A 12,230-nucleotide genomic window follows, 5' to 3' on the forward strand; every position below is an offset into this window, starting at 1 on the left:
CATTAATAGAGGGATAGCTACGCCCCTGGAAACCAATAATTTGTATGTTCAAGAGGTCATAAAAATGTTCCATTTGTCACCAGGTTGGATATAACCAAATAACTCTTAGATTGGAGGCCGACATCTTACTCCACCAAACCACTCCTACACTTTTTGACTAGTACATTTGAAAAGACATCAGAAGATGATTCTCTCGAAAAAATTTATCCTATTATAGGAATATGTACTTATTTTAATATTATTTTATTGTTTGTTTATTTATTTATTTATTTATTTATTTATTTATTTATTTATTTATTTATTTATTTATTTATTTATTTATTTATTTATTTATTTATTTATTTATCTATTTATTTATTTATTTATTATTATTTTTATTATTATCATTATTTTTTTTTTTGGGGGGGGGGGGCGCCGGTTTCGTTCCCCTATAGCTGGAAGTGGTAAGTCACTCAAATACCAAGAACTACAGAGTTTCTTCATTATATTTATCGAATTACTTCGTTTTGAACAGTAAGAATGTAGCAATTAAAAAAAAATGTATTGTTATGTTGAGTGCACAGTCAGCGTTGTTTTCTGTTATAAATATGCCTTAATCAGTATAACCATTGCATTGCATCATTGCAACTTTATATTCCATGTGGACTTTCATTCATGAATTTCAATTTGTTAACAATATGAGATTTTAAATACGCCGCCAAAAAGGACTTTTCATTCGACCAATCAAATCGCATGTTACAAACTGGACGAAAAACAGTAATAAAACCGGAAGTCAAGGGTGGTAGAAAAACTAGGAAAACAGAAAAATGGGATTAAAGTCAACAAAATCGTATGTTTGGCGAATTTTCCTTGCGGGCTAAGGTGGGGTGTTCGGAAGATGGATATCATGTCCTTAAATTCCGATGACTGTTAATCTGCAGAAGTTCTTTTGAACTGAGTAATTAGATGAATACGTGACCCGGGTAGAGAAACGTTCAATACCATGTTAGTATATTATACAGTACAAAGTGCATATTCATAAAAAATATTTTTCAAAATTTTCCACATTTTCGGTATTATTATTTTTAGTTCGCAATTATAAGATTTTTTTTTAATTTAAAAAAAAAAAAATGATTGAGTTTGAAAATCCGGTGCCAGTGTAATGACCCTATATTTTGCATGCATGGCGTCATACGATAGGCGATATGAAATCGTATCATTGGCTCTTCTCAGGTGCATTAGCGGTTAAATTCTATGAATAACACTTGAACTTAACGCGTAAAAACGCTTAATTTACGGAGTTTTAAGTACGTAAAAATTAGAGATATTCTAGATTGCATGCATCTATTATCCCCGCTCTATGGGCTATAAATCCTATGAAAACAGGTGCAGTACAGGATTATGGGTTATCTCATATTGGAATGTCGAAATTATTATATGAAATGAGAGTTGAATTGTGGTAAAGACCAAATGACCACTGCTTTTAACAATACCAAGGGGACTTTTGTATGACCATGACACATTTATAAAAATGATTTATTGAAGAGATCGTCCTTTACGCAATAAGTTTATTTAGTTTAATATTGCAGGCCGAATAAATGTGTCACCCAATGAGGTTGTATTCTAAGTCACAGTGGCAGTTTGTGTCGTTTTAACAAACCACGCCCCGCCCACAAGTTACAGTTACCACATCATGGTCTTACTAAAATGATTAAAACAAACGGGCGGGGGCATGGTGTGTCAAAACAAGGCAACCTGCCCCTGTGTTCTAAGTCATTTAGATGGCCTGGAATAGGATGTTTGGATTTTACTCATCAATAATATCAACATTTAACATAAGTGGCATAATGCATTTGACGTTTGGCTACGTATTTCAGTTAATAGTGACAACATAATTGAACATAAACGCCATAAGTCTTGTGACCTTTAGCGTCGCAACCATCTTATCAAGAACATCGAAATTTAAAATATACGCCATATAGTCGAATCCCGTTCTCTCGAGCTCCCATGGATCGGCAAAAATACATCGAGCATCGGAAAATTCGAGCCAAGCGGGAACGTTTACCTTCATTATAAAGAAATCAGTCCTTTTCATCTATTTCGAACCAACGCGAAATTCGATCCAAGCAAGTTCGAGCCAACGGGTTATGACCATACTTCATTTTGAAGTTATAACCTCTCTTTTCAACACCATCACATAGGTTTTGATAAATAACACAATGAGAATTTCTTGGTCTCTCAAAAAGGACGGTATACGTTCTATTTCCACAGAAAATAGTTTCTAGAGCGATTAGTTGTCGTCACAGTGGAGCTAAAAATAGGTATTATATAAACTAACAAGAAATATTTCAATCTTACCCGCATTTGAATTAAATCATATAAACAAGCTCAATTCACCAGGAGATCCAGGAGGTGGGAGGCGCACCCGGAGCCCCCCCCCCCCCTCTCCTAAAATCGTCCAAAATTATTTTTTATTTCAAAATAGGAGATAAAGGTAATAATATACGCTCAAAATGCACCATTTCGGAAAAGAAAGTGTTATAATTTTCTTGGCGGAATACCCCAAACCCCACTACCGACACTTTAAACCAAATCAGTTGGGATTCTGGGGGACGGGCGAAAGTCAATACGTTATGCCCGTAATTTTAATCACGCCCCCTCTAAGGTCGACTCTTGGAACCGCGCCTGAAACTGTCTGATAAACAGTTTCCTAAGCCACTTGATGAATTTTGCTTCAACTGTGACTCAATCGGAAAAAGAACATTATTCAAGCAACTTTACCCATGGATCAGCATTTCACTTACCTGGTTGAGAAAATACATTTCAAACAAAATATGAAGCACGTTTAACGATAAACCTGGCAGCGTATTTTTATCATAAATCATTGAAAGACTTTCATATTTTCGGGATTGTTTTAACAGAAATCTGGCATTCATGTGTTATGGGAATATTTCGAAAAGAGAATATGTAAATTTGTATTCATGTTTTGTGAAAGTGAATATCTTGATTTAGATCGATTGTACATGTATATGGAATATGGTTTTACAGCTGAAAAACTAGTGTATATAGATGTTTATGACATGTATGTATTTAGTTCTTTAATAACCCTGAAGTAAAAGCAATTGAAAGAGAATGATCATTTAACTTTTGATTATGAATAATACACGCCATTTATGGTAGAAAAACTTCGTATGATCGATACGATGTAATCAAATTGCATCTGTGAAAACTCTTCATGACTATACAGTATATAAAGATATTTGATTTTCTTTCTAAAAAAAAACGTGTATTGAATGTGCGTTAACATAAGAAAACAATCTGTTGATCTATACGATGTAATCAAATTGCATCTGTGAAAACTCTTCATGACTATACAGTATATAAAGATATTTGATTTTCTTTCTAAAAAAACGTGTATTGGATGTGCGTTAACATAAGAAAACAATCTGTTGATCTATACGATGTAATCAAATTGCTTCTTGGAAAACTCTTCATAGCAATATAAGATGTTTGATTTTCTTTCTGAAAACAATAAGCTTTTTCTAATTTGTGTATTGGATGTGAGTTAAAATAAGACAACAATCTGTTGATCTATACGATGTAATCCAAATGCTTCTAGGAAAACTCCTCATAGCAATATAAGATGTTTGATTATCTTTCTGAAAACAATAAGCTTTTTCTAATTTGTGTAATGGATGTGCGTTAAATAAAGGAAACAATCTGTTGATCTATACGATGTAATCAAATTGCTTCATGGAAAACTCTTCATGACAATATAAGATATTTGATTTTCTTTCAGAAAACAATAAGCTTCTCTAAGTTGTGTATTGGATGTGGGTTAAATAAGAAAACACCTGTTAGAGGTTGGAAGTTCAATTCATGTACTGCTATTCGTTATGAGCTTGCATTAACGAGAAATACAAGGATTATCGATTACCGTATCTTGCAGCTTGTGTAGAAAATTTACTAAACACAATCATCAATTCCTGAGCATTGGCTATCAGCATGCATTGAAAAAGGAGAACAACTCGATAACCTACATTAAACTCAAACAGGTCTTACGTAACAACAAAGGGGCGCAATCCTTCACACATGTGCAATAAGTTGGAGATGGAGTGTTGTGGATGTACCCGAGGCCTAAATGGAAAGGTAAGTGGCAAGTTGCAGAACCCAAAAGATCAAGTGATGCGGGGGTTGGAGCGTTTGTGTGTTTGGGCATCTCCTACATTAAGTGTCAAATGTTATTTTTGTGAGCTCCCATAATCAGAAACACTAGCGGGTATAGAGAGACATATCCATTTAGTACATCAACGTGCCCCAGACTAACAACAGCAAACGTTTTGCTTGATTACCCTCACCGCTACGCCCCAACCCCCTCCTATAACAAATCACCGAGCTGTCACTGGAAACGAGGCTCAATATAAGACCTCTGTTTATTTTAAGTGCTATCAGTTTTCCAAGGATAAAATGCAAACTATAGAGATGACAAACCGCGTCTTTAAAATGTTAGCAAGTCAAACAACGATACATAAAAAGGGACTCGCTCATGTTTTGTTAAATGCAAAAATAATATGACAAATGAAGTGTGGCAAAATGATTATAAAGACTAATATCTTACGGCCAAAACCAAGAGTTGATACATGCACAAATATTGACTTTAAAGTCAACAATTTTGAATAGCAGTACTAACGTTGTAGCGTGATTGTGTGATTGATATTATCACTTTATGTTGCTAATGTATTGTTAAAACGTATACATATCAATATTTGTTGTATAAGGCCCTGTTGTGAATGAGTATTTCAGGCTTCATGTCCCTATTTTCTCTTGACTTTACCGGTGTGGGTTTGCATCAAATTAAAGCCAAACCGTTTTGATAACCTTCATAGTATTTGTTTCTACAATTTCGATATCAAACAGTAAAAGATTGATACGATACGTGTTTTTTCAGATGGATTAATTATATTTGGTCCAAAACATGAGCGAGTTGTGTTTCACAATACAATCAACAACTGAACCAAATCATTTCAAAATATTACAATCGAACCCCGTTGGCTCGAACTTGCTTGGTTCGATTATCTCGTTGGCTCGAACTGGATGTTTAAGACCGATTTTATTTCTTACTGAATTTAATAATTCACGCTCGGCTCGAATTTCCGAGGGTCGAGATGTTTTCGCTGGTCCATGAGAGCTCGAGTCATCGAGGTTCGACTGTATTCTGGACTTTTCATAGTTTTAAGAAAAAAATGAAACCAAACGTTTTCTTGAAAAAAATAAATGAACCCAAAAATATGAAAGCACAATGGGCTGTTAAATAAACTCCGTTCGTCAAAACTGAAAATAATATTTGAGTTTAATGTGTTTAACGAGGAAAGTGTTTAACGAGGAACTTTCCAAAGTATGCGTTGATTAATAATGTTTTAAGAATTTTGTTTACTGTGTGTATAGTCTTGTGCGTCTCTCGATGATTTCTGGTTCGGCTTTCAAGAGCGAATCCAGGATTTGGCATTAGATGGGCCCAGCTTAGGGTTTGCACCTTTGGATCGTGCGCACCCTGCCCAAATAGCCGCAAAACTATATTGATCACAGGTAGTGTAAATCTAAATAGAATGCATTACAATGCGCCATTTCAGACAAAAACATCGGAAAAGTCTATTGACATTATTACTTTCTTTTTGTGTCCAAATGCCACAGACTTCCTAATCAACAATGTCTTGAGACTTCTTGATGATATCTTTTCAAATAAAAAAGTTATTAAAAAAATAATGGAAAATAGTGGATGAAATCTATATCCGGGTTACAAAAAGGCAAGTTTCTTTTTTTTAAGTACCTGCAATCACCACAAACCCTCAAGTCATTGTTGATTGGATAGTTCCGATAATTTTGACTCATAAACATATTCATTTTGTATTAAACCATATCCAGGAAAACGTAAATGCTTTTTGATCGGGAATCTGATTAAATCTTCTTTCATAAAAATTGCTCAACTCCTTATTACACCTTCACATATATGAATTATGCTTGCTTAATATTGAACCTTAAATTTTTTTTTTTTAATTTTGGTCTTCAAACGCCGTTCGCATTGTGGCCGGGCCTCAATAAATTATTTAGAAATTTACGTCAATAACACGTTTGTGTTTATCGGTTGTGGCCCGTGGTAACCTATGTGAGAACCCCGTTGAGGTCACGTGATTCCTCAGCCTGATAAAGTTCTTTCAGTGTTTCAAAACATTTGATAGTCATTCAACTTTAACAAAAACGATGTAATGGATAACCTAACCAAATTTTATACGAATTTTATTAATTATTCGGCCCCCAGTGTTAAACTAAAACACTTGTTTCATAAAAGAGGAAGCCTGCTTTAATAAATCAATTTGATTAAAATCAAAAATTAATTTGTATATACCTAAACCAGTAGTTCTTCAAATATCTTTAAAGATATTGAGTACGCAAATTGTTACATTCGGTAATCAAGGTGGAGATGGATGGAGATGGGCATATTTCACAAAATATGAATTTCTTGTTGTCGGTAACGCCTCTGCCTGATGATAACCAGAGTGGGAAAACTACCTGAAAAACTGTCGATTCGTATTTTTAAATAACTTACAGTATATAGGAAGAACCTGTTGGCCAATGAAGACATGATGTTTACCTTATGCAACGTATGTCTATTCTTGGCTTTCCTTTGGTGATGGAGATGCGCTAATATTCTTAGCGGATACTTTTTCAATACAATGTTTAGGTCCTTATTCGTTCGTCTTGAAGTGTAAAACACAGGGTCCATTCATTGTGTATCTAGCGTGAAGGGCCTAGATTCTACACGGCGTCATATCAAGGGCGATATGAAGTTGCATTATAACCAGGCCCTCCACTTGGCGCTTGTCACACTGTTTATCTGACGCGAAGGGCCCCAGAGTCTGCACTGTGTCATATCATTGGCGATATGAAGTTATATTATAACCGCCCCCCCCCCCCCCCCCCGCCTGGCGCTAGCCACACTGTTTATCTGACGCGAAGGCCTAGATTATGCACTGTGTCATACCGAGGGCAAAATGTTGTTGTCTTATAACCGGACTGTGGCGCTTGTCACTCTGTTAATCGGACGCGAAAGGCCTAGATTCTACACTGCGTTATTTCAATAGAGATATTATGTTGAATTTTACCCGTCCCGGACACTCTGTTTATCTGGGGCGAAGGCCTTGGACTCTGCACGGTGCTACACAATAGGCAGTATGGAATTAAATTATTACCCGTCCCTCAGCCTGGTGTATGGCACAACTTATATTTGGAGCAAAGGCCCTGTATTCTGCACGGCGTCATAAGATAGGCGATATGGATTCGTATCATTGGCTGTTCTACGGTGCATTAGCGGTTTAACTCTTTGAATAACATTTCACCTGTAAAATGTTTAATTTACGGAATTTTAAGTACGTAAAAATAAGAGATATACTAGATTGCATTCATCTATTATCCCCGCTCAATGGGCTATAAATCCTATGAAGACAGGTGCAGTACAGGATTACGGGTTACCTCATATCAAAATTATTATATGAAATGAGAGTTGAATTGTGAATAAAACCAAATGACCATGTCTTTCAACAATACCAAGGGGACTTTTGAATGACCTTGACACATTAACACAACTTGATTTATTGAAGCGGACGCCCTTTAACGCAACAAGTTTATTTAGTTTAATATTGCAGGCCGAATAAATGTGCCAGCCAATGAGATTGTATTCTAAGTCACAGTGGCAGTTTGTGTTGTTTTGACAAACCACGCCAACGCCCACAAGTTACAGTTACCACATCATAGTCTTACTAAAAATGATTAAAACAAAAACGGGCGAGGGCGTGGTGTGTCAAAACAACGCAACCTGCCCCTGTGTTCTAAGTCATTTAGATGGCCTGGAATAGGATGTTTGGATTTCACTCATCAAAAATATCAACATTTAACATAAGTGGCATAATGCATTTGACGTTTGGCTACGTTTTTCACTTAACAGTGACAACATAGTTGAAACGCCATAAGGCCTTTGACCTTTAGCGTCGCATCCATCTTATCAAGTACATCGAAATTGAAAATATACGCCATGCAGTCGAGCCCCGTTCGCTCAAAATCACAGGGACCAGCGAAAATACATCGAGCCTCGGAAAATTCGAGCCAAGCGGGAACGTTTACCTTCAGTATATAGAAATCAGTCCTTTTCATTTAGTTCGAGCCAACGCGGAATTCGAGCCAAGCAAGTTCCAGCCAACGGGTTTTGACCGTACTTCATTTTGAAGTTATAACGTCTCTTTTCAACACCCTAACATACGTTTCGATGAAATAACACAATGAAAATTTCTAAAAGTTTGCCCTTGAAAGTTGTCAGCAAAAAAAACAGTTCCTGGTCTCTCAAAAAAGACGGTATACGTTCTATTTCCACAGAAAATAATTTCTAGAGCGATTAATATCTGCTTACAGTTGTCGTCATAATGGAGCTAAAATAAGTATTATATAAACTAACAAAGAAATCTTCCAATCTTACCCGGATTTGAATAAAATCATATAAACAATCTAAATTCACCAGGAGATCCAGGAGGTGGGAGGCGCACCCGGAGCCCTCCCCCCCTCTCCTAAAATCGTCCTAATTTACTTTTTATTTCAAAATATGAGATATAAATAATAAAATACGCTCAAAATACACCATTTTGGGAAAGAAAGTGTTGGAATTTAGAATTTTGTTGGCGGAATACCCCAAACACTACTACCGACACTTTGAACAAAATCAGTTTGGGTTCTGGGGGACGGGCGAAAGTCAAAACGTTATGCCAGGTATTTTAATCACGCCCCCTCTAAGGTCGAATCCTGGAACCGCACCTGTAACTGAAAAACAGTTTCCTAAGCCACTTGATGAATTTTGCTTCAACTGTGACTCAATCGGGAAAAGAACATTATTCAAGCAACTTTACCCATGGATCAGCATTTCACTTACCTGGTTGAGAAAATACATTTCAAACAAAATATGAAGCACGGTTTAACGATAAACCTGGCAGCGTATTTTTTATTTTTATCATAAATCATTGAAAGACTTGCATATTTTCGGGATTGTTTTAACAGAAATCTGGCATTCATGTGTTGTGGAAATATTTCGAAAAGAGAATATGTAAATTTGTATTAATGTTTTGTGAAAGTTAATCGCTGGATTTAGGTCGATCGTACATGTATATGGAATATGTTTTTTACAGCTGTAAAGCATGTGTTTATGGATGTTTTAAGACGCATTTTCTAGCTCTTAAATTACCCTGAAGTAAAAGCAAAATGAAAAAGAATGATCATTTAACTTTTGATTATGAATAATACACGCTATTAACGGTAGAAAAACTTCGTATGATCCATACGAGGTAATCAAATTGCATCTTTGAATACTCTTCATGACAACATATTAAGATATTTGATTTTCTTTCCAAAAAAAAACGTGTAATGGGTGTGCGTTAAGATAAGGAAACACTCTGTTGATCTATACGCTGTAATCAAATTGCTTCTTGGAAAACTCTTCATAGCAATATAAGATGTTTGATTTTCTTTCTGAAAAAAATAAGCTTCTCAAAGTTGTGTATTGGATGTGGTTTAAATAAGAAAACACCTGTTAGAGGTTGGAAGTTCAATTCATGTACTGCTATTCGTTATGAGCTTGCAATAACGAGAAATACAAGGATTATCGATTATCGTATCTTGCAGCTTGTGTGGAAAATTTACGAAACGCAATCATCAATTCCTGAGCATTGGCTATCAGCATGCATTGAAAAAGGGGAACAACTCGATAGCCTACATTAAACTCAAACAGGTCTTACGTAAGAACAAAAGGGCGCAATCCTTCACACATGTGCAATAAGTTGGAGATGGAGTGTTGTGGATGTACCAGAGGCCTAAATGGAAAGGTAAGTGGCAAGTTGCAGAAGCAAAAAGATCAAGTGATTCGGGGGTTGGAGCGTTTGTGTGTTTGGGCATCTCCTACTTAAAGTGTCAAATTTTATTTTTGTGAGCTCCCATAATCAGAAACACTAGCGCCAGACTAACAACAGCAAACGTTTTGTTTTGGGAGACCCTAAAAAAACAATTTTTTACGGACGAGGCAGCGCAAGTATTAGATTACCCTCACCGCTACGCCCCAACCCCCTCCCATGACAAATCACTGAGCCGCCACTAGAAACGAAGGCTCAATATCAGACCCCTGCTTATTTTAAGTGCTACCAGGTTTTCAAGGATAAAATGCAAACTATAGAGATGACAAACCGTGTCTTTAAAATGTGAGCAAGTCAGACAACGTTACATAAAAAGGGACTCGCTCATGTTTTGTTAAATGCAAAAATAATATGGCAAATGAAGTGTGGCAAAATGATTGTAAAGGCTAATATCTTACGGCCAAAACCAATAGTTGATACATGCACAAGTATTGACTTTTAAGTCCACAATTTTGAATAGCGTTACTAACGTTGTTGCGTAATTGGGTAATTGATATTATCACTTAATGTTGCCAATGTATTGTTAAAACGTATACATATCAATATTTGTTGTATAAGGCCATGTTGTGAACGAGTGGTCAAGGCATTGGGCTCCTATTTAATCTTGACTTTACCGGTGTGGGTTCGCATCCAACGAAAGCCAAAATATTTTTGAATACCTTCACCGTATTTTTCTCTGCAATTTCGTCATCAAATAGTAAAATAATGATAAGATAAGTGTTTTCAAATGTATCACCGTAAAAACTTTTTTTTAATACAAAACATGAACTCCGTTGGCTCGAACTCGTTCGGCTCGATTTTTTCGTTGGCTCAAACTGGATGTTTAGGACTGATTTTGTTTTTACTGAATGTAATCATTCACGCTTGAATTAAATTTCAAAGTATTTTAGCGAGTTCCTGAGTTTTCGAGCCAACGGGGTTCGAATGTATTTTGGACTGGTCATACATTTAAATATGATTTGAAACCAAACTTTTTTGACGAAGTAAATGAACTAAAACTATGAAAGCACAATAGCCTATTGAATGAAATCCATAAGTCAATAACTAAAAATAATATTTGATTAAATTTACATGTCTTTAAGGGGGAACTTATCAAAGTATGTATTGATTAACAATTTTTTAATATTTAAGTCTTCAGTGTGTTAGTACTGTGCGTCTCTTGATGATTTTCGGTTCAGCTTTCAAGAGCAAATCCTGGATTAGGCATTAGATGGGCGCAGCTTAGGGTCTGCACCTCGGACGTGCGCACACTGCCCAAAGAACCTCAAAAATATACACCAAAGGTGGTTCAATATGAATAGAATATACGACAATGCACCATTTCAGATTGAAACGTCGCTATCATGATGGGTGAGTTCCCCAAAGAGCCTCTGACCACGTTTAAGACAATATACACCAGATGTTCAAAAATCGGCAAATACAGTATTTCCTCAAAAAAGCATATATATGTGTCAATGCGACCTAGTAGGAGGCCGATAATACGTCACTGTACATGGTTTAATTAATAAACGCAACAAACAAGTTGCTGTCTCATCTGTGTTTCCCCGTTTAAAATAGCGCATAATGGTTTCCCAGTATAAATCATATCCGTTTATTAGTACCGATTAATATACCGACGCTAAACTCACTGGGATTTACCTGGTCCATGGACAACCGTAGTAAATTTCGAACTGGAAAACTGCGCAAAAACTGCGAAAGATGTATGTGTCGTAAGCGATGTCGTACATTAGTAGGTAAGAGTCAATGCAATGTACACAACGACTTCAATTTTATTTCAGTTTTTGACAATTTTTTTTTTATCTCGCAACTGTATCATCTGACATCTAGCTCCTTTAACACTGACTATTTTGTTTCTGCGTGAGGGTACGTACTAGTGTTGTGCCGATGATCGATTATAACCGACAATTGATCGGAAAGGCCTGCGTCGGCGGCAATCGATAGTGAAATTTGAACAATCGATTATAGTAACAAGGGGTAAAACCGCTACCGACTTATTTACTTATTTCTGGTTAATGTTAGTTACTGCTGAAATGTTACTATGTTATATTATCTAGTCATATTCTTATCAAGGCAGTATGTCACAACAGTACCTTATTACAAAATTTCTTTGTAATTTAACTGCTAAAGAATTAGTTTTCAACTTCTCATGTTTGTGGTTTGAAAGTGATTTTTAAAACATGTTACCGTTACTTCTAACCATGCAATTTAGTTTTCTCAGTTTTCTTGTAAAACATATAGAATATTCAACTG

The 12,230-nt window shown here is 35.9% G+C and overlaps 1 protein-coding gene across 1 annotated transcript in view; it reads left to right on the forward strand.

Annotated features, from left to right (window-relative positions):
• The first annotated feature begins 9,768 nt into the window (after positions 1–9,768).
• LOC128206212 (neo-calmodulin-like) overlaps positions 9,769–12,230 on the forward strand; it is a 181,969-nt gene continuing 179,507 nt past the window's right edge. Inside the window, exon 1 of the mRNA XM_052908526.1 lies at positions 9,769–9,896. Within this exon, the coding sequence (XP_052764486.1) occupies positions 9,840–9,896 (57 nt within the window). The 5' untranslated portion in view covers positions 9,769–9,839. The remainder of the gene's footprint in view (positions 9,897–12,230) is intronic.

The sequence above is a fragment of the Mya arenaria genome, chromosome 10 (genome assembly GCF_026914265.1).
Source record: "Mya arenaria isolate MELC-2E11 chromosome 10, ASM2691426v1".
NCBI classification, from domain to species: domain Eukaryota; kingdom Metazoa; phylum Mollusca; class Bivalvia; order Myida; family Myidae; genus Mya; species Mya arenaria.